Raw genomic sequence first — 23,197 nt, forward strand, 5'->3', positions numbered from 1 at the left:
AGGGAGGGAGGGAGGGAGGGAGGGAGGGAAGGAAGGAAGGAAGGAAGGAAGGAAGGAAGGAAGGAAGGAAGGAAGGAAGGGAGAAAGGAAAACAAAGTTCAGCACAGAGAGATTTGAAATTTGCCGTTAAGTGGCCTGAATGGAATTCATACACCTTTCTCTGACTCCAGGCTTCCAGTCTCAGAGCTGCACTTTGCTGCCTGGAGGGGTAGAAAGCCACTTAGCACCATACCGCTTCAGCACCTTTCAGGGTCTGCCCTCAAAGATCTCGCCCTGAAGGAGCGCAGTGGCTCATGCTTGTAATCCCAGCACTTTGGGAGGCTGAGGTGGGCGGATCACAAGGTCAGGAGATTGAGACCATCCTGGCCAACATAATGAAATCCCGTCTCTACTAAAATACAAAGAATTAGCCAGGTGTGGTGGCGCGCACCTGTAATCTCAGCTACTTGGGAGGCTGAGGCAGAGAAATCACTTGAACCCCAGGCGGCGGAGGTTACAGTGAACTGAGATCATGCCACTGCACTCCAGCTGGGCAACAGAGCAAGACCCTGTCTCAAAAAAAAAAAAAAAAAAACTCATCCTTTTCCACCAGATAGCAACATTAACGTTCAAGTATTGTTTAATTGCATTGGCTCTAACTTTTATTTCCAAATTCCTACCTATATCCCGTGGCTTAGTTTTCTTAGATGAGTAAGTATGTTGCTTTGCCCTATTCCTACCAATCAGAGGTTTTTAAGCTTCTTTTGAATTCCGCCTGGCCTCTTCCTGGTTAATCCATTATCACAGTCCCCGGAGGCACCCCCGGGGCTTTTTTATTGCAAGTGAATGCTATTGCATCTATTAGCCTAGTGAACAAAGTTGTCTCTTTTCCAAAATTAGCTAAGATTATGGAAGAGAGGGGGAAGGGAAGGGAAGGAAATGCCATTTATTGAGCGCCCATTATTATGTGACTGATGGACATGATGCTGGGAGCTTTGTACAGACAACCAGTGATGAACACCTTCAGGGTGTCCGGCTGGGCAGGCACTTCTCTTACATTCCCCATTGCTGCCCTGCCACAAAGACACTGTCACACGCCTAATCTCCTTCAACCCTTTCCTTGACCCTATGAGGTCAACATGATCTCCAATTACAGGTAAGAGAACTGCAGCTCTGAAAGATTTGATAACTTTTCCCGGAATAAAGAACTGGGAGGTGGCAGATCTGGGACCTAGGTACATTATTCCACATCTCCACATAAAGAGGAGCCAACTTCCTGGCCTGGCCTGGCTTCTTGAAGGTAGCTCTGACACCTCAGTCTCTAGAGATAGAACTGTCTCTCTCTGAAGTTCAATCTGGCTGCTGAGCCTCCAGGATTGAGGCCCCGCAGTCTGCGCACTGGACCAAGAGCAGAGGTTCTGAAATTCTAAATTGTTTAGAGTTCCGGGAGAGTGAAGGAAGAGAAGCAAAGTGTCCAGAGGTCAGCAAAAGCTCAGCCATGGGTCTTGAATGCCTCCTGTGATAAATTTATTTAGCCAAGGGGGAAAAAACGACATCTCTGCACAATCAGATTACCAAAATCTGTTACTTTCTAAATGATTAGTTCCTTGCAAATGCCATAGGAAAAGCCCTCCATGTAAGAAGTGGCTAATATCTCAGCACTATGTTCCTTAAAATATGCATTCATTACGCAGTGTGGTCTCTCTTACGTATTAAAATACCTATGTATTTGTGCATATTTTTCATACCAAAGGAAGGCACACCATACACAGTGGTTACTCTTGAGATTGGATAAGAAAAATTTAACTTTTATTTATAGATTTTTATATTTTAAATATAAAGATTTATATTTTAATCTTTATATTTATAGATTATTTAAATATTTCTATCAAGCAATCTCAACTTTTATAATTTTAATCTTTTTTAGAATGCACTAATGTAGTATTGGGAAATCTCATGTTTGTGTTTCCATGTCTGTCTTGGGTTTTGTTCATCTTAGGAGAACCAGTTCAGATAGCGCTGACTCTGGACGTTGCAAGTATCTCCAGCATTTCAGAGAGTAACATGGTAAGTGTTGTTCCTTTGTACTCCACCCAAGGAGTCCCTGTCCATGTGTTTAATGCGGATACCCTTTCTAGCTACTCAAAAAGAAAAAAAAAAAGAATGGCTCATGGCCCTCCTCTATTTAGAATGGCAGAAGCTGGAGTGTTTTCTCCAAACTCAAGACAACGAAAGACTCTTGTAGAACAGATTTTCTGAGTATCAGGGAGAAGATCCATTCAAGGGCCAGGAGGAGAGAAACCGGGGAATCAAGTGGGTACACTTGGTGATGGATAAAATTTGGGGAAAGGAGTACAAGTGTAGTAAGCAAGGCGGTAGATCACATGGTCTTTTATAGTGGGGGAGACAACCTGAGGAAAACTGACAGCTGACTGCTGCAATGACCCTCTCCCTTAAGAGAACACATTCAATGGCCAGGCATGGTGGTTCATGTCTATAATCCCAAAACTTTGAGAAGCCAAGGCAGGTGGATCACCTGAGGTTGGGAGTTCAAGACCAGCCTGACCAATATGGAGACACCCCATCTCTACTAAAAATACAAAATTAGCCAGGCTTGGTGGTGCATGCCTGTAATCCCAGCTGCTTGGGAGGTTGAGGCAGGAGAATCACTTGAACTGGGAGGTGGAGGTTGCAATGAGCTGAGATTGTGCCAATGCACTCCAGCCTCGATGACAAGAGTAAAACTCTGTCTCAAAAAAAAAAGAACCATACACACACACATTCAAGATAAGGGCAAACTAAAGGCAGCTTGCCAAGTGGCATGCTGTGCATTCCAGATAAACTGTGGACATCCTAAGCATTTAGCCCACCAAGAACTTCAGCAATTTGGTGGAGCGTTGGTGATCTACTGCAATGTGAGTTGTCATGCCAAGTAAGTTAAAGTCTCAAACGTGGGATTCCCTTTTGGCAGTGGGAGCTATTATCTAGAATAAATGAGGCAATTTGTTCTATTATTGCAATATGCCACTACCCCAAGACTGAAATAACTGGGGTAATTTACCCAGCAGATGACTTCTTACCAGTTACCCCAATCTTGAGTGGTGGCATATTGCAATAAGAGTAGCAACTTTATTCACCAATGGCTGTGTACTCTTGCTCTAAGTGGAGGTTGGGGCGGAGTAAAGCTTGACCACTTTTCTCCTATTTGGTGGGGTTTTCTCACCCTCCACCCCTATCCATTTCCATACCCGGCCTCCCCTTCCCAGGACTACACAGCCACCATATACCTCCGACAGCGCTGGACGGACCAGCGGCTGCTGTTTGAAGGCAACAAGAGCTTCACTCTGGATGCTCGCCTCGTGGAGTTCCTCTGGGTGCCAGACACTTACATTGTGGAGTCCAAGAAGTCCTTTCTCCATGAAGTCACTGTGGGAAACAGGCTTATCCGCCTCTTCTCCAATGGCACGGTCCTTTATGCCCTCAGGTATGCAGACACCTGTGACCTCGGGGCGGGAGGGCAGCAGCTGGGAGAAAACGTGGAGATGTGTCTTGGATACTTGTGACCAGAACTCAAAGAGCCACTGTGAGGTTCTATGCCTTCTTAGATCTTTGCCCCTATAATAGAAGGTCCCTCTCTCAGTTCAGCATCTACCGAATCCCTTCTCTGTGCCCAGCCCCATGCTGGACACAGGATAGAGCTGAATAAGACATTGCCTTGTCCTCAAGGACATGGACCTGGAAACAAAGGAAGTCCCTAGTTCTGGGGCCCAGGTTGGGGAGTAGGTGAGTGGTTTAGGGGTAATGTTAGAGGATGCTTTCACAGGATTCTGAGCTGAGTCTTACAGGATAAAGGGAAGTTAGCAAGGGAAGAAGTAAAAGCAACGGCAAGAGCCAACAGAGAGGTGCGTGCAAGGAATTTTCCTTTCGTGGGGCTCAATGGAGCTGCAGCAGCTCTTGAACACAGCTCTACTTGTCTGAGTCATGTTTGTACGGAAAACCAAGGTGCAGTGCCCCAGAGCCTCTGCCACCTGCAGCCATGGGCTCCCCTTTGTCCTCTCCCCAAATCCCTGAAGCTGAAGTTCCTTTCACCCAAGTTCATGGAGCCAGGATGGACGGACAGGACTCATCCCTACCTATGCAAGGACTGTACAAACCCAAAGCTCCCAGAGGCCTTGGGGAGGTGACCAGGAACCAATTCATGGGGCTGACCTTTAGTCTTAAGTGAGAGTCTGAAGTTATAAATCAAGGATTGAGTTAACCTATAAACTGAATTTCTGGACATGCCTCAACTGTACTGACTTTTGCAAAGACCACCTCAAAGCCCAATTCTTATTTCATGAAACATAACTAGACTTCTCTTTTGACCTCAATTCCAGGCATCATTAACATCCCCCTTCTCCATGTTCCCACAGCACATGTGTGTGTGTGGGTGTGTGGGCATGTGCATGCATTTGTGTATACATGTGTGCCTGTCTATATTATGGCACACAGCACAATCAATATTGTGTAAGGATTACAAATAATGAGGGATGTTTTAATAGCCTGGCTCTAGAATCACAAAGATTTGGGTACAAGTCCCTGCTCTGTCCCTCAGCAGCTCTGTGACCTTAAGCAAGTTACCTGACTTTCAGAGCCTCAGTTTCATCAACAGTAAAATGAGAATTAATATATTTCCTACCTAGTAGAGCTTCTCAAAGGGGTAATTCATGCAAAGCACTCAGCCCAGGGACTGGCTCTCAGTAAGCACTCAGTAAACCATAGCTATTGTTAGTCTCTGTCTCCCTAAAGGGAGTGTGAGCTTCCTGGAGGTAAGCACCATTCTATAATCACCTTCATTTCCACCAAGTACCTAGCACAGTGCTTAATAAATAAGAGTGTTGAATAAAAAATGCATGACACTGAAGAATAAAGGAAGATAAAGGCCTGGCGAATGCAATCTCCACCGTGAGAGCTTAACTGACTTTTAATTGAACATCTCTGGGGTTAAGCCCCAAAAGCCACGTGCCTGGGACCCCCCACTGCCTCTGGATCCTGGTTCCCATGAGGAGGCAGGGTCTTGTGAGAAGAGCACAGCCAGGAAACCTGGGCTCCAGCCTCAGTTCTGCCACTCAGAGCCATGTGAGCCTATGCAAGTCCCTACAGCTGCTGTCAAGTGGCGACAATAGTGACTGTGAACACTGTCCTGGGCTTACACAGGTCTGTCACGAAGATTAAGTTTAAAAACTGGATGCTAAAGCATCTCGAGCCATTGCATCCATCTGTTCTGTGATACCCTCAGAAGTTTTGCCTCTTGAATGGCCAACATTCCAACCTCCTCCACTCTAGACCCAGTTTTAACCAAGCCTCATGGGCATTCTTTAGCACACAGAACCTCAAGGATGCTTTAGATGCAGGCTCCAAGCTACATGTTCATTGTAAGAATTCAAGTGAAAGTCCTCTTTGAGTGGGCCTTGGAAGGGAATGTGAACTTTCTATAGCTCCCTCATAATACTGTTTTTGAACCCATTTTTCCTTCTTAGGATCACAACAACTGTTGCATGTAATATGGATCTGTCTAAATACCCCATGGACACACAGACATGCAAGTTGCAGCTGGAAAGCTGTAAGTACACATTCTACAGACTCCTGAGATGATTTCCTGGGTGACTTAGGTCTGTGTATTCACGAAAAGTATCTCATACATAGTGACCTTTCTTTTCTTAATGTTGATTCACTGTGGATTCAACTCTTCTGACTGTGCTTCCAGACGGATTTAGAGACTTCTCAAAGACATGTCTAATATTTTTGGGGAAGAACCATTATGCATTAGTACCACATACCTTCTACTGTGAGTGGACAAGAAAACCAAAGGAAATTCTTTAAAGTAGTTGGTGGTCTAGGCCAGGGGTCAGCAAACAACAGCCCGTTGCCAAATCCAGCCCATCACCTGTTTCTGCAAAGGAAGTTTTACTAAAGCACAGTCACGCCCATGCACTTACGTATTGTCTATGGCTACTTTTGCACTGCAGAGCCAGAGTTGAGTATTTGTGATAGACACCAGATGACTCATAAAGCCTGAAGTATTAACAGTCTTCTTTGCTGCAGAGCTTTTAACAGACTCTAATAAGCTACTTCCACGTGAAATTCCAAGAAGGAGTGGTAGCACTTCTCAAACGTTTTAAACCATGGAATCTGCTTTCATGAGTGTTTTATGGGACAATCATTTTATAAAAAACATTTTGGTAACAACAAATCTACACTAGCCCCTGAGACCAAAACTTTTAACATTTAATTTATGTCCTCCATTTGGCTACGAACTCTCAAAGGGTCTATAATTCCAGATGAGTTCTACGGCCATGTCCTTTGCCACCCACCCGCCCTTACTCTCTAAGATCAAATCAGCCACAGGTCCCTGTAGAAGCTGATGAAAAAAGTCATGGAATTTTCATCAATATACTCTTTGTTTGTCAGCAAATATGTTCAAGGCTACCTTTTTAAGTCTAGAAAGCCTCAAAGGCTTTATTTTTTCTTTTTTTCTATGCAAAGCACTGTGATAACAAGAAAAACCTCACTCTCCATTGCAAAGGAGGTAGAGAGGCTAGTGGGGAAAGACTTCCCGGAGAAGGCAACAAAATGTGCTTTATGGCCTCAGTCTGCTGTTGCCCCAGTCTCCTTGACCAAACAACTTTTTTATTAACAATAATAGTAATAATAATAGTAATAAATGGGCCGGGCACAGTGGCTTACGCCTGTAATCCCAGAACTTTGGGAGGCCAAGATGGATGGATCAATTGAGGTCAGGAGTTCAAGACCAGCCTGGCCAACATGGTAAAGCTCCATCTCTACTAAAAATACAAAAATTAGCTGGGTATGGTAGCCCATGTCTGTAATCTCAGCCACTTGGGAGGCCGAGGCAGGAGAATCACTTGAACCTGGGAGGTGGAGGTTGCAATGAGCCAAGATCATGCCACTGCACTCCAGCCTGGGCAACAAGAGCGACACTCCATCTCAAAAAGAAAAAAAAAGTAATAAAAATTATTTTCCCAATAAGTACTGCAGCATCCACTTACCAATGGCTTAATCCATGTCTGGCACTATACTAGAAACCTTCCAAACAACCCTGAGAGATATATTTTGTTTTTCCCATCTTTCAGATAGAGAAATTGAGGCTCATTAGGATTGGTAATTTTCCCAAGGGAAAGTTAAGTAGCCACACTGGGACTTGAACCCAGGTAGAATCGGCCCAAGGTCCAAAGTTCCCTGAACTCTAGTAGCCTTTCCACTGAGCTGGAGAGTCACATAGGGAGTTTGTTCCCGTGGTTTGTTAGTGATCTGAGCTGCTTATTTTTCCTGAGTATACATAAAATGCTTTTAAACAGTAATATGGGGATAATGAAAATCTTTTAATAACTCCTTTCCAGTTTCTCCAGTGTCCATTTATTATCATCATTGTTCCCCAAATTGAGTCACCATGTGATGCTTTTGTTGGATTCCCCAAATCCTGCCAGAATGTTCAACTGAATTGCAATCTGATTACCACACAGTGGTCCCAGACGTATAGTCCTTTCTGTGTATGCTAAGGAAAGTCTTTCTTCTCATTTTAACACTTCAGTTTTATATATTGTCCCACTAAAGTCTCCAGCCAGTCTGGATGGCTGGTTGGGTTCCATCTGTATATCCTCATTTAAATACATTCAATACATCCATTCAACCATTAAATGACTATTCTACCTGAGGTACTGCGGTAGATATTTGCAACGCACGGACAAAAGCAATGGGTGTGGCGCAGTGGCTCATGCCTGTAATCCCAGAACTTTGGGAGTCCGAGGCTGGTGAATCATGAGGTCAGGAGTTTGAGACCAGCCTGGCTAACATGGTGAAAACCTGTCTGTACTAAAAATACAAAAAAATTAGCCAGGCACAGTGACAGGTGCCCGTAATCCCAGCTATTTGGGAGGCTGAGGCAGGAGAATTGTTTGAATCCAGGAGGCAGATGTTGCAGTGAGCCAAGATTGTGCCACTGCATTCCAGCCTGGATGACAGGGCGAGACTCTGTCTCAAAAAATTAAAAAAAAAAAAAAAAAAAAAAAAAGCAATGTTCCAGTCTTCAAGAACTCTACAGTCCAGTAGAGGGTATGGGATTTTAAATAATTATAACAAAATGAGTTACAACAATGAAAAGTAATGGGGTGTCAGAGTTTTCCTAGGGAAAGTGTCATTTGGAATAAGACATAGGGGATCAGCCAGAATGCACCAAGAGGACAAGGAGTAAGACTCAGAATCTGCTAAGATGCAGATTATGTACAAGAAGGAACACAGCAGAAGAAATGGCAAATATGCAAAACCATCCTTGACATTTATCACTCGTGATTCCAACTTTTAAAAGAAATTGCTTGATAGATATGAAGCTCATACAATCATGCCAGTAAATGGGCACCTAAGCTATAATCTGGGGATTTGCCTGTGATGAAGAATGAGGTTTTAACTCTAAGTTGATGTGTGATGAATGAACTCCCTAGTGTTGTTAAGTAATCCCCATTGTCTCTTAGTAAACCACTCCAAAATGCCAGCCAAACGTGGGCACCTGTGATAGTCAAACAACACTGCAGCTATGATTTATTAAGGCGTCAGGCAGGGCTTGTGTGTGAAGGGAGGAAGGATGGTCAAGTTGTGAGAGCAGTGGACACTCCTTACGTAAGGTCACAAGCGGGCAACATCTGAGAAGCACAACCATTATGAGGCAGAAGCCATTTTTCAGAAGCGGACATTTAATTAAAGACTCAGACAAACAGATTAATTATCTTATTGATTAAATGCATGCAGAAACTTCTTGAAGCAATACAGCTGTTTGGTGGCAGAAAAAACTTGAGGTTATCAAAAAGAGAACTCATTTTCAGTCCCACATGGAAAAAGCAATTACCCTTCGTATATCATGGCTGGGCTCATCTCAAATCCCAAGTGAGAGATTCTCCTGGAAACTTCAGCCTCTGTTTCATAAATATCCCCAGTGAGCAGAGGGAGCTTTCTCTGCATGTTTATTAGCAGTGTTTGGGTACAGAAACCTCACTATGGGTTTTTTTCAAAGTGCCATCTCTAGAAAAGAACTGACACCATCCCACAGTTTTCCTTATTCACCCAGGGACAGAGAGACCATAATGTAATGGTTGTAAGCATTTACTAGTTGTAAAGGCAGAGGGTCCGGGTAGAAGTTTGTACTACCCACTTTCATAGATTTTTTTTCTTTTTTTTAATGTGGGATGGTAGCCGTATTTAGACAGCTGGCTTTAGTACATGTTTGGATGCTTCCAAGGGAAAGTCCACTGATAATTTTTACCTGGAAATTCCCTAAGAGTTCATGACTATATTTCTCTTCCCTGGGGAGAGAGAGATAAACCTTGCTAGACAATGGATACCATACAGTGAGACTTAACAAAATGTTCGTTCCAACACTGGCATCACATTTCCTGGTAGGCTTATAGTTTTGTGTTTAAGATCACAAGTACTGAAGTCACTGGGTTTTGCCATCACTAGCCCTGTGACTCCAGGTAAGTAACCAATGTCTCTGGATCTCAGTTTCCTATCAGTAAAGTGGGAAGGATAATAGTATCTGACTCAGAGTTGTTTTTTAACAGCTTTATTGAGGTATAACTTATATACCATAAAGTTCACCTATTTTAAGCGTCCAAGTCAAGGATTTTTAGTACATTTCCAAGTAGTGCAACTATCACCATATGCCATCGTTAGAATATTTTAATTTCCCCAAAGACACCCCTTGTACCCCTCTGTAGCCACGCCCCTTCCCCAACACCAGCTCCCAGGCAATGACTAACCTACTTCCTGTCTGTTGAATTTGCCCTTTCTTGATATTATATAAATGGAATCACGCACTATGTGGTTTTCTGTTGTTGTTGTTGTTTGAGATAGAGTTTTGCTCTTGTTGCTCAGGCTAGAGTGCAATGGCATGATCTAGGCTCACTGCAACCTCCACCTCCCAGGTTCAAGTGATTCTCCTACCTCAGCATCCCCAGTAGTTGGCACGTGCTGCCCCACCCAGCTAATTTTTGTACTTTTAGTAGAGACAGGGTTTCACCATGTTGGTCAGGCTGGTCTCAAACTCCTGACCTCAGGTGATTCACCTGCCTCAGCCTCCCAAAATGCTGGGATTACAGGCAGGAGCCACCACGCCTAGCCCTATGTGGTCTTATGCATCTGGTTTCTTTCACTTAGCATGTTTTTGAGGTTCACACATGTTATGGCATGCATCAGTGCTTCATTCCTTTTTATTACTGAGTACTTATTTCTTTGTATGCATATATATATTTTTTTCATGTGAGATATATATATATATCACATTTTCTTTATTGATTCATCAGTTGATGGACATTCGGTTTCCACCTTTTGGTTATTATGAGTACTACTGTGAACACTGGTGTGCCACTCTTTGTGTGGACATGATTTCATTTCTCTTGGACAGGTACCTAGGAGTGGAATGCTGGGTCAAATGGCAAATTTAGATTTAAGCTTTTAAGAAATTATCACCCTGTTACTGTTTCCCAAAGTGGTTGTACTACTTTACATTCCCGCTAGCTAGCATTCCCGCTTCTCCACGTGCTGGCCTTTGTTATTGTCTGTCTTTCTTACTGCTGCCATTCTAATGGGTGTGAGGTGTTTTCTTGTGGTTTTGATTTGCATTTCTCTAATGACCAGTGATGCTGAGCATCTTTTTGTTTGCTTACGAACCATTCATATATCTTCTTAAAGAGATAGAGTGAGGGTTAAATGAGATGATAGTGTTGTAAAGCACTTGGAAATGCAATTGCTTATTAAATGTTAGATATTGTCATCATCACTCATAGATTTGGGATTAAATTTTTCTAAGGTCACTTTGTATCTTGCTCGCTTTGTTATCCTGAGAAAGTTATTCCACCCCTCTGAATATGAGAGTTTTCAAGAATAATGCGGGAAAATCATTATAGTTACTTTGTTCTATGGAACAGCACTTATTGAATAATCACATTTTAGGAAAAAGTATAAGCTCTGCTATATATACAAATATGTTTAAACACTATTATGTATATTATATATATATATATAAATCAATTGAAACATCCATTTCAATTTCATAAAATGTAAAGAAATGTCCATCTTAGAACTGAAGAAATATAGAAATGGCTAACTTGCAAGTTTACAAGAACATTAATGACATAATGTGTGAAGTACCTATAAATATTCAAAAGGTAACTCTTGTTACTATTATCAACTATATTAATTAAACTACTTTGAGATTTATCTAATATACATATTTACAGACTTTAATAAAGCAGGTTTTTTGGTTTTGTATTTATGCCAATATGGAAATATGAACAGATTAGTTCTTAAGTTCCTGAAAATATCATCAGAGCTATTATACAATCTTGAAAGGCAGTATCTTTGCATGTTCACAGATATGTGCTTAATAAATATAATTTAAATAATGAGGGAGGCCACGTCTAATGACTTATCATCCACCAGATCTACACAATACACCTAACACAGGACCAGTTCTCAACTGATGGCAAATCGTCCTGGAAGGTCACTTCATTCAGAGCAGACATTGCAATTACACTTGAGAAATCATGACACGTTTTGCATGGGATTGTTCTTGGACTTATCACCATGAAGAAAGAGCTCATGCTGTTTCCACATTATAGCATTTTCCAGACCAGTTCAATCTGGAACACCCTTGCACTGACCAGGCCTCCATTTTATTTGCCAGGGGGCTATGATGGAAATGACGTCGAGTTCACCTGGCTGAGAGGGAACGACTCTGTGCGTGGGCTGGAACACCTGCGGCTTGCTCAGTACACCATACAGCGGTATTTCACCTTAGTCACCAGATCGCAGCAGGAGACAGGTAACAAACATGTCACATACATGTGACAAACTGTATGAAATAAAAATAAGTAGCCGGGCGCGGTGGCTCAAGCCTGTAATCCCAGCACTTTGGGAGGCCGAGGCGGGTGGATCACGAGGTCAAGAGATCGAGACCATCCTGGTCAACATGGTGAAACCCCGTCTCTACTAAAACTACAAAAAATTAGCTGGGCATGGTGGTGCGTGCCTGTAATTCCATCTACTCAGGAGGCTGAGGCAGGAGAATTGCCTGAACCCAGGAGGCGGAGGTTGCGGTGAGCCGAGATCGCGCCATTGCACTCCAGCCTGGGTAACAAGAGCGAAACTCCGTCTCGGAAAAAAAAAAAAAAATAAGTGAGCCAAGGTGTAGGTTTGCTCTCTGAGTCAGAAATATCATCTTCTCACTTTACCTCTGCGGGATGCAGTGGAGCGGGACAGTAGAATTTGGGCTGAGCAATTCCACCTGCTCCACACACAGTATTAAAATGGTCCACTGAGGAACAGACCTCTGAACCAGCTCTGAAGCCTTGCACTATGTACCTCCAGATATTTTCTAATGATTGCTTAAATTCCATGCCTCCCCCATGCATAAAATTTATTCCTGTTTCTAACTGGAGCACTGGTTCTCTGACACTGAAGAGTACAAATAAGAATACAGCTCAAAGATGTAGAAGACAGCAGCAATGCCCAACAAGAGCACGACCACCCTAATTATTGCAAAGGTGGCAGTAAGTATTATTTATTCATTTCATTTACCAGAAATGCATCTCTTGGTCTTTGGTGAGTTTAGATAGATATTTTTTGAAAGATGTGATGTTATATATAAGCAGCTGGCATTTTCTTCTCACTTCCTTATGATAATATTAAGAACGCTTAGTCTCATCAATATTTGCACCCTAACAAATTACTGTGTGTTTTATTATATTTATTTATTTATTTGAGATAGAGTCTTACTTTGTTGCCCACGCTGGAGTGCAATGGCGTGATCTCAGCTCACTGCAACCTTCGCCTCCCAGTTTCAAGGAATTCTTGCGCTTCATCCTCCTGAGTAGCTGGGATTACAGGCATGCTCCACTACGCCTGGCTAATTTTTGTATTTTTGGTAGAGATGGGGTTTTGTCATATTGGCCAGGCTGATCTCAAACTCCTGGCCTTAAGTGATCCGCCCACCTTGGCCTCCCAAAATGCTGGGATTACAGGCGTGAGCCACTGCACCCAGCCTACTGTGTATTTTAGTTGAGCCTAGATAACATTAAAAATCATATGTCACACCAAGATCATAGCTACATGAAAATTAGAAATTAAAGGATATGCATAGAGAAAAGACTTGAATGGAAGGAAAGATGATTTCCCCCAATTTTTTTATTTTCCAAATTTTTGTTTTCATTCTTCTTTTTTTTTTTTTTCTTTTTCGAGATAGTGTCTCACTCTAGTGTCTCCTAGGCTGGAGTACAGTGGCACAATCTCAGCTCACTGCAACCTCCACCTTCTGGCCTCAAGTGATCCGTCCACCTCAGTCTCCCTGGTAGCTGGGACTACAGGTGTGTACAATCACTCCTGGGTAATTTTTTGTATTTTTTGTAGAGATGAGGTTTCACCATGTTTCCCAAGTTGGTCTTGAACTCTTGAGCTCCAGCAATTCGCCTGCCTTAGCCTCCCAAAGTGCTGGGATTACAGACATGAGCCACCAAGCCTGATCTTATTTTCCAAATTTTAAATAATTATCATGTATTATTTTTATAATGGGCAAATAAATACACTTTAAAGACAAGTTTGTAAATTAGGGCTATGCTGTCATAGTTTATCAAAACTGGATTCCCAAGTTGAGTTCATATGAAAAAACGGCTTCAGTTTTCAAAATTATTTAATCTCATGTAGCACGTAATGACTCTCTTTAGGCACAAAAGATCCACTTTACGTACTAAAGAGGGTCATTATTTAGTCAAATATTGATTCTAAGGTTTGCTTGTTTGTTTTTAAAACACTGACTTCCAAAATCAAGGAAATAAAGCAGGCAGCATAGACTGATAAAACACCCCTGGTCCAATGGGCAAAAGACCTGGTTTTTATTCTTTCTTCTAACATCAACTCAAGGTCCTTTTCAAATCACTAAAACTCCCTGTGTCTCAATTTACCCATCCATAAAGTAAAATAATAAGTAATCTCTAGGGTCCCATCAAGCTCTAAAAGTACATATTTTTATTCTCTACTATATTTCTCCAGGCATATCTGTTGTTTAGCTAATTAATGGCATAATTTCTTTTTTTTTTTTTTTTTTTTTTTTTTTTTTTTTGAGACAGAGTTTCACTCATGTTACCCAGGCTGGAGTGCAATGGTGCCATCTTGACTCACTGCAACCTCCGCCTCCCGGGTTCAGGCAATTCTCCTGCCTCAGCCTCCTGAGTAGCTGGGATTACAGGCACGCACCACCATGCCCAGCTAATTTTTTTTGTATTTTTAGTAGAGACGGGATTTCACCATGTTGACCAGGATGGTCTCGATCTCTTGACCTCGTGATCCACCCGCCTCGGCCTCCCAAAGTGCTGGGATTACAGGCTTGAGCCACCGCGCCTGGCCCAAATGGCATAATTTCTAATTTTAGGCTTTAATTTGGGGATGACAGGAGGTTGGAGCAGATCCCATTCACTAACCTGTTTTTCCCCAGTGCCATCTAAGCCAGACTTTTCCTGTTCCCAGAGGTTAATAACCTCTTCGTTCCTCCATCGACCCCAATGCTGGCCACTACTGCTCACCTCCCCATAACAGAAGCACAGCAGGACCAGAGCTTGAGATGGGACTCTAACCCATGGATATATGTGTGCTACAGTAGCCTATTTTCCACACAGAATTCTGCTAATGATAGCCCTCCATCACATGCCTTTCCCACATCTAGAATACACTGCTAGTTTCCTAAGGATGGCCCTGAAGTAGTGTAAAATCTGGGGTGCCTCTGAAATCATCAAAAATTCATTTATATTTAACAGGTCCATTAGGTCTACTCCATAGCATTCCTTGAGAAACAGATGGTCCCAGGTAATCTTCATTAGATAGGTATTTATTGAACAACTACTTTGTGAGTGCAGAACTGAAAGATTCAGTGTTTGCCCCCAAGGGACTTGCTGTCTAGTGAGGCAGACATCAAGAAAACCAGTATTGATTGCACTGCTGTAGGAATACTATGTTACAGAAAAGCCCAAGATAGACCTGACTGGGAGCAGAGCCCCTATAAATGCCATTCAGTGCAACAGCAATGTCTCCTGTGGAAATCATAATGACAGCTCATACATAACTAGATTTTGATCAATGACAGAGGGCCTAATGTGCATATAGTTGAGTTAAGCATCCCGTAGAGAAACCACTTGCTACATGAACAGACATGATTTCCTATCCATTGTTTACCCTAACAGGAAATTACACTAGATTGGTCTTACAATTTGAGCTTCGGAGGAATGTTCTGTATTTCATTTTGGAAACCTACGTTCCTTCCACTTTCCTGGTGGTGTTGTCCTGGGTTTCATTTTGGATCTCCCTCGATTCAGTGCCTGCAAGAACCTGCATTGGTAAGCAGTCCAACAGGAGATTTCTAAGAACTGGCTTATCAGGTACTTACTTTTTTTTCCTTTTACCATTGTCTTCATTGACATTCCTAAGGCAGTTCCAAGAGTTAGTTTCTTGGGAGATTCTTCTACAGAGAAAGAAAGAGGCAGAAACAGATTACTTCAGGAGTAGTGTTGCTGTTGTTGTTGTTGTTGTTGTTGTGATGGAATTTCACTCTTGTCACCCAGACTGGAGTGTAGTGGTTCCATCTCAGCTCACTGCAACCACCTTCCAGGTTCAAGCGATTCTCCTGCCTCAGCCTCCCTGGTAGCTGGGACTACAGGCGTGCACCATCATGCCTGGCTTATTTTTGTATTTTTAGTAGAGATGGGGTTTCACCATGTTGCCCAGGCTGGTCCCGAACTCCTGACCTCAAGTGAATGATCCACTCACCTTAGCCTGTGATTATAGGGGTGAGTCACCACACCCTGACAGGAGTGGTACATTTTTAAACTTATGTTTTACAGTGACAAGTGAGGGATCATTGTGCTTAGATGGTCTTATTGTCAGTTATTTTGCAAACTGACCACACCCTCCCAGGAGAAGACAGAATGTGAAATATTTTTTTAAAAACCACATCACTCATTTTTGTACAAAATGAACAAATCAACCCTATTCTAGAAGGTCACAGACTTTTCAAAATGAGATGCATTCCATTTCTGGGTCTTGTCCTTAACCTGCCAGTTTTGAATGGGGACACTCTGCCAGGCTATGGTGAAGGGCTAACCAGTCACTTTGTAGGAACATTCCCTGCCTGTTTTCCCAGGAGTGACGACCGTGTTATCAATGACCACACTGATGATCGGGTCCCGCACTTCTCTTCCCAACACCAACTGCTTCATAAAGGCCATCGATGTGTACCTGGGGATCTGCTTTAGCTTTGTGTTTGGGGCCTTGCTGGAATACGCAGTTGCTCACTACACTTCCTTACAGCAGATGGCAGCCAAAGATAGGGTAAGAGTCTTGAGGGCCCTGTGTATGATCCATCACTGGTGCCGTGTGCTGGCTCTGTGGACGTGGCCTGGACCTGGCTCCTTTCCCCACCCACCCCCAGTGATTCCCTGTGCTCCAGTGAGTCTTATCCTCATTCAGATGGGAGCAGCTGGAAGTCATGGTGCCCCTTGAAAAAGACCATTCTTTTGACCAAATATAATGAGATATTAATATGTTCAATTTTCCAGCAGAAAATGTGTTATCTGTATGCAGCATAAAATCACAACCATGGGAGCAAGCATCCATGAAGAATCCAATATGAAACAAAACAAAACATGATCAGCTGCTTGCAAGTTTCAGATTAATATATATTTACTATTTAATTCTTTTGTTGCATTATTATATTCTTAAATTGTACAAGTAATGGTTTACTGAAAAAATGTGCGGAAAATATTAGATTGTGACAAATTTCTTGGTTAGCATATTTTTCTGCTAATTGAGAAAAACTGCCATTATTTGGTTTAGCAGTGGAACACTGTAGTCCAGCTCTCTAAATAGTAATAATGACCATTATTTGTCAAGCATTTACATGTGCCAGATACAGTAACAAGCCTTTCCCAAGTATTATATCATTTTAAATGCACATAAGAACCCAATAAGGTTATCTCCCTTTTTAAATTTATGAAATCTGAGAACAAGAAGGGAAAGGGACTTACCCCAGGGGATACAGATAGTAACAGGTAGAGCCGGGATTCCAACTTAAACCTACTTGGTGTTAAAGTCTGGCACTTATTCGTTATTTTCACTTGCAATGGGCATTGGACCATGCTCTTAACTACCACTCTTTACAGGTCCATGGACCCCTAGTGTTACGTGGAAGCCAAATTTGATGGATATTGGCATACTAACGCTCATGCTAACAAGCAAGAAAATGATAGGGATCCAGTTAAGAAGAGGTGCCCACCTTTAGCAAAGTGCTAAAGGGTCTAATAGTGAAGAACGGGAAATCAGAATGACCCAAAGACCCATCTGCTTTTTCCCTTATGTTTGGCTACTGTGAGCAGTGTTTCACAGTCATGTCATCCAAGCACCAAAGGCAAACGACCCTGTGTGCCAGCCAAAGAGGAACGTGGCTTGCATTTCTTTTGCTTCCTTATGAGGAAGGAAGGAAGTTGAATTACCTCCCCACCCCCCAAAAAAATCTTGATTTGCTAGATTGGCAAAATGGAGATTGGTGAAATAAGGACAGCCTCCTCTGACGACACCAGAAAGTCCTTATTTTGCTGTGTATATGATAATCGCTGCACTACAAAGTACTCACTGTGACCTAAACACCCATCAACATCTCCTTTAGTTCATCTAACAACCAGATGAAATGAGTACCATTATGATCCCAATTTTACTCTTGAGAAATCTGCCACTCCCTGATGTGGCAGATTTCTCAAGAGTAAAATTGGGATCATAATGGTACTCATTTCATTGTCCTATACAGTGATATGGTAACTCCCATAAGACCCCACACCTAGCAAGTGGCCGGGCCAAGGGTCCAAACCGCACCCTCTCTGACTTCACTACACTCTCACATTCTTGAGAGTTGACCCCAGCCATGCTGGAGAATGACAACTCCTTGCAATTGCAAGGAGCATCACTATTTCTGCTTTTGTGACAAAGCCTTTAAGACACAGCTGATTTCTATCTTCTCTCAGAATCAGTTACTCCCTTCTCCCTGGAATAGGACTGAATTCATCAAACACCTCCCAGATGCTTTCCATTTTTTACCATTTGCTCTTCCCATCAGTCTCAAGATGGTAACATCCATCACCATTTGGCAGGCAAGGAAATCAAGTCTTATAGGGATTGAGGTGACTAAAGTTTCACGATAGTGACAGGCCGAATGGAATTGAACCCAGGTTCGCTAACTTCAAAGCCTGGACATTTCGCATCTGGTACACTGCTCAGCATATCCACAGTGGGTCATGGTTACTCCTTCTGTTGCACATGCTGGTGACTTACAAATAAATGTCTCCAAACAGAGTAACAGGACTCCAAGTCTGGCTTATTGGCCAGTTTCTGAAGCACTCAATGCCACTCTCTATTAAGCCTAATTATTCTATACTTAGGCCTCTAACCTTTTATTAGCTCATTACCTACTTATTTATTTTGCTGAGTCAAGTCTTTTAAGCTAACGTCATTGTCTATGAACTAGGGGACAACGAAGGCAGTGGAAGAAGTCAGTATTACTAACATCATCAACAGCTCCATCTCCAGCTTTAAACGAAAGATCAGCTTTGCCAGCATTGAAATTTCCAGCGACAAGGTTGACTACAGTGACTTGACAATGAAAACCAGAGACAAGTTCAAGTTTGTCTTCCGAGAAAAGATGGGCAGAATCGTTGATTATTTCACGATTCAAAATCCCAGTAATGTTGATCGGTATTCCAAACTACTGTTCCCTTTGATTTTTATGCTAGCCAATGTATTTTACTGGGCATACTACATGTATTTTTGACTTGATGGTAAATTTCTTGCATGCAATAGGTCTTCAACAGGACAAGATAATGATGTAAATGGTATTGTAGGCCAAGTGTGCACCCACATTCAATGGTGCTACAAGTGACTAAAATAATATTTGGGCCTTTCTGTTCAAAGGATGGACCCCCAACCATTGTTCTAAGCTGTGTAGAAGTCCTAGCATTACAGGATCTTGTAATAGAAATATCAGTCCATTCCTCTTTCGTTTTAACCAAAGACATCCCCATGGAGCCCAAGATTACAAATGTACTCAGGGCTATTTACTCGGTGGCTCCCTGGTTTGCATTTACCTCATATAAAGACTGGAAAGGAGACCATTGGGTAACCCTCAAGTGTCAAAAGTTGTTTCTAAAGTAATCATACATGTTATTTACTAAATATCTGCAGTGCTTGTAAAATACATGGTTACCTATTTAGGGAGTAACATTTTCTAGTTTTTGTTTCTGGTTAAAACGAAATATGGGCTTATGTCAATTCACTGGATTTCAGTGCACTAACTCAATACCAAGATGAGTTTTTAAATAATGAATATTATTTAATACCACAACAGAATTATCCCCAACTTCCAATAAGTTCTATCATTGAAAATTCACATGTAAGTGAAGAAAGAGTAGATCAATAATCTAAATAAATCCCTTGGTTCTAAGATACAATGGATTCCCCACACTGGAGGGACTCTGAAGCTTTATTCCCCCATTATATATATCTTATCATTTTATTATTATACGTACATACATCCTAAACAACATCCATCCTAAACAATACTAAAGCCCTTTTCCCACGTCATGGATGGAAATGGAATTTTTTTTTTTTTTTACTTATTCTAGAAGTCTTAATATGGGCTGTTGTCATGAAGGCTTGCAGAATCGAGTCCATTTTCAAGCTGTCTTTATTCACATACGGATGGGGTGCTAAATGTGCTGGTTTGACTCAGGGACTCGCTGTCATTCTGTCATTGCTGCTGCTCTAACACTGAGCAACACGTTCCCAGTGGTAGATCCCCTATGTCATTCTAAGAGGAGCATTCATCCTTTTGCTCTAATGATCAGAAATGATGCTTATTAGAAAACAAACTGCATGACCCAGGAACAAGTGGCTTAGCTTAAGTAAGCTTGGCTTTGCTCAGATCCCTGATCCTTCCAGCTGGTCTACTCTGAGTGGCTTACCCTGCGTGAGCAGGAGCATGCCGGACCTGAGTACCAAACTTTCTGAGTAACAATGAGATATGTTACAGAACCTGTGTTCAGGTTGCGGGTGAGCTGTCCTCTCCAAATCCAGACAGCCTCATAAGAAGCACACACGTGCATCACTCCCTGCTCTTTGGCCAGGCTCAGCCAACAGCACCAAAAGTGTGCCAGGGTAAAGGCTTCCAGCTCAGCCTCAGTTATTTTCGACAATCTTGCCATCTTTAATTTCTTAACTTCCTGTTCTAATTAATTCATGGCTTTACCCTTCCTTTCAGAAATAAACCACGGCTCTAAAAGATGATTCCTCTTCTGTAACTCCCTATATCCACAGATTCTCATTCCTTTCCCATTATACTTCTCACAGTTCAGTTTCTATGACTTTAATCACCTGATTTTTTTAAACAGAATGTTTCTAATGGGAATGGGAGGGCTGGTTTAAAAAGGTGAAATGTGTGATAGATAGAGCACACCACCATGGCACGTGTATAACTATGTAACAAACCTGCACGTTCTGCACATGTACCCCAGAACTTAAAGTATAATAAAATAAATAAATAAGGTGAACTGTAGTTGTATGATTCAATCATATTTGTGATTAAAAAAAAAAAAGCTTAGGCCAGGCACGGTGGCTCATGCCTGTAATCCCAGCACTTTGGGAGGCCAAGGCAGGCAAATCATGGGGTCAGGATTTCGAGACCAGCCAAGCCAACATGATGAAACCCCATCTCTACTAAAAATACAAAATTAGCCGGGCGCGGTGTCTCAAGCCTGTAATCCCAGCACTTTGGGAGGCCGAGGCGGGTGGATCACGAGGTCAAGAGATCGAGACCATCCTGGTCAACATGGTGAAACCCCGTCTCTACTAAAAATACAAAAAATTAGCTGGGCGTGGTGGTGCATGCCTGTAATCCCAGGTACTCAGGAGGTTGAGGCAGGAGAATTGCCTGAACCCAAGAGGCAGAGGTTGCGGTGAGCCAAGATCACGCCATTGCACTCCAGCCTGGGTAACAAGAGCGAAACTCCGTCTCAAAAAAAAAAAAATACAAAATTAGCCATGCATGGTGGTGGGTGCCTATAGTCCCAGCTACTTGGGAGGCTGAGGCCAGAGAATCACTTGAACCTGGGAGACAGAGGTTGTAGTGACCCAAGATTGTGCCACTGCACTCCAGCCTGGGTGCGAGTGAGACTCCATCTCAAAATAAATAAATAAATATTTTTAAAAAAGTTTAAAAGGGAATATCTGTTCTTAAACCCCATTTAAGCATTATGTAAAAACAATGATAAAGATGTGAAACTGTGAAATAAATATACCTTATTAGCTCAAGTGGTCATCTATAGAATGATTGCTATAAGATCCAATTTGGAGAAAATATGTACCACAGTGTAAACCCAATAGGCTCGCATTCTTCTATCCTCCTGTTCCCCCAACCCCAGACAGTACACATATATGCTCACTACACACACACTAATCCTACTGTTAATATCTTCTGCCTCGCAAATAGTAAATGCTGGTGTCAAATGTTTTCTTTGACATCACTGTACCACAACACTTGCCTTGCAGTTAAACAATTGAGCCTGGTGATATTGAAAGAGTCACTTCTCAAATAATGTCACACATTTTCTTCTAAGCATTCTTTATTGTTTGGAATTCTCTTTTGGTTTTGTTGAATGATATTTTTATAGTTTGAGAATACACTTGGGGGGAACATCGACTCTTGGATTTTGTATCACTCTGCACTTTATGTAGCTACTACTTTAGCGTTCTCAGTAAAAACTCCTAATATTCTAGATTTGTCCCTCATAGCCTCCACCCAGAGCAGTGCCAGGGCTCAGGATGTTCAAAATGTTTACTTCTTGGGTGAAAATATCAAGAACAACCTCACCAAATTTCCTAAGAATATGAAATTAACTGGGGTTGGGAATGTTCTAAGTCATGGAAATATAATTATTAGTTACCTTGCTATTGAGACTAGCAATGGTCTCGATATAAGAAACCATACAAATATAGGAAGACCCTCAATAGCAACTTAATGGCAGATGGTTTATTTCAAACAAAAGGTAGAAATGAGGGTGGGGTGCAGTGGTTCACACCTGTAATTCCAGTACTTTGGGAGGCTGAGACAGGTGGATCACTTGAGATCAGCAGTTCGAGACCTGCCTGGGCAACATGGTGAAACCCTGTCTCTACTGAAAATACAAAAAATTAGCCAGGCATGGTGGTGCATGCCGGTAATCTCAGCTACTTGGGAGGCTGAGGCAGGAGAATCGCTTGAACCCAGGAGGCAGAGGTTGCAGTGAGCCAAGATCGTGCCATTGCACTCCAGGCTGGGAAACAAGAGCGAAACTCTGTCAAAAGAAAGAAAGAGAGAAAGAGAAAAAGAGAGAGAGAGATGAGCATAGCAGAAAAGGCCTGGAGAGTACAGTAGATCTCAAGCTAGAAATGAGCAGGCAATGCAAGGGAGTTCCTGTCGAAGAACAGTATGGCTTTCAGTGCCAGGTGACATAGTTTGGCTCTATGTTCCTACGCAAATCTCATCTTGAGTTGTAATCCCTGCATGTCGATGGAGGGACCTGGTGGGAGGTGATTGGATCATGGGGGTGGTTTCCCCCATGCTGTTCTCATGAGAGTGAGTTCGTTCTCAGGAGGGCTGATGATTTTAGAGTGTGACACTTCTTTGCTCTCTCTCCTGCTGCCATGTAAGACATGACTTGCTTCTCGTTTGCCTTCCACCATGATTGTAAGTTTTCTGAGGCCTCCCAAGCCATGCAGAATTGTGAGTCAATTAAACCTTTTTTGTTTATAAATTATCCAATCTCAGGCAATATCTTTACTGAAGTGTGAAAATGAATTAATACACCAGGCAAGTATAGTGAGAATCACAGAGATCTGCGGTTAGCGGGAGTTTGACATCAAGATACCTTTTTTCAATGTTGTGTCTTACTCTTAGACATAAAGAGCAGCTTTCAGATGCTGGCCCAAAGTGAATGTTTATCAGTTTATTTACTGCCAAAGTTCCTTGCTTTTTAAAACATGTACATTTTTTAAATTGTCTCTTAACAGAATAAGAATTACACTACAATACATGGTCAAAGTAAGT

At 42.2% G+C, this 23,197-nt stretch overlaps 1 protein-coding gene across 3 annotated transcripts in view; it reads left to right on the top strand.

Annotated features, from left to right (window-relative positions):
• GABRP (gamma-aminobutyric acid type A receptor subunit pi) overlaps positions 1-19,651 on the top strand; it is a 28,764-nt gene extending 9,113 nt beyond the window's left edge. For 2 of the 3 annotated variants that reach the window (XM_032260325.1, XM_032260326.1), the window contains exons 4-10: positions 1,979-2,046; positions 3,246-3,463; positions 5,499-5,581; positions 11,714-11,851; positions 15,258-15,410; positions 16,214-16,401; positions 18,587-19,651. In XM_032260325.1, coding sequence (XP_032116216.1) covers positions 1,979-2,046; positions 3,246-3,463; positions 5,499-5,581; positions 11,714-11,851; positions 15,258-15,410; positions 16,214-16,401; positions 18,587-18,889 — 1,151 coding nt within the window. In that variant the 3' untranslated portion in view covers positions 18,890-19,651. The remainder of the gene's footprint in view (positions 1-1,978; positions 2,047-3,245; positions 3,464-5,498; positions 5,582-11,713; positions 11,852-15,257; positions 15,411-16,213; positions 16,402-18,586) is intronic. The other variant, XM_032260327.1, reaches the window with a different exon arrangement.
• The last annotated feature ends 3,546 nt before the right edge of the window (positions 19,652-23,197 follow it).

This window comes from Sapajus apella, unplaced genomic scaffold (genome assembly GCF_009761245.1).
Source record: "Sapajus apella isolate SASKATOON/1434 unplaced genomic scaffold, GSC_monkey_1.0 scaffold117, whole genome shotgun sequence".
In the NCBI taxonomy this organism is placed as follows: Eukaryota; Metazoa; Chordata; class Mammalia; order Primates; family Cebidae; genus Sapajus; species Sapajus apella.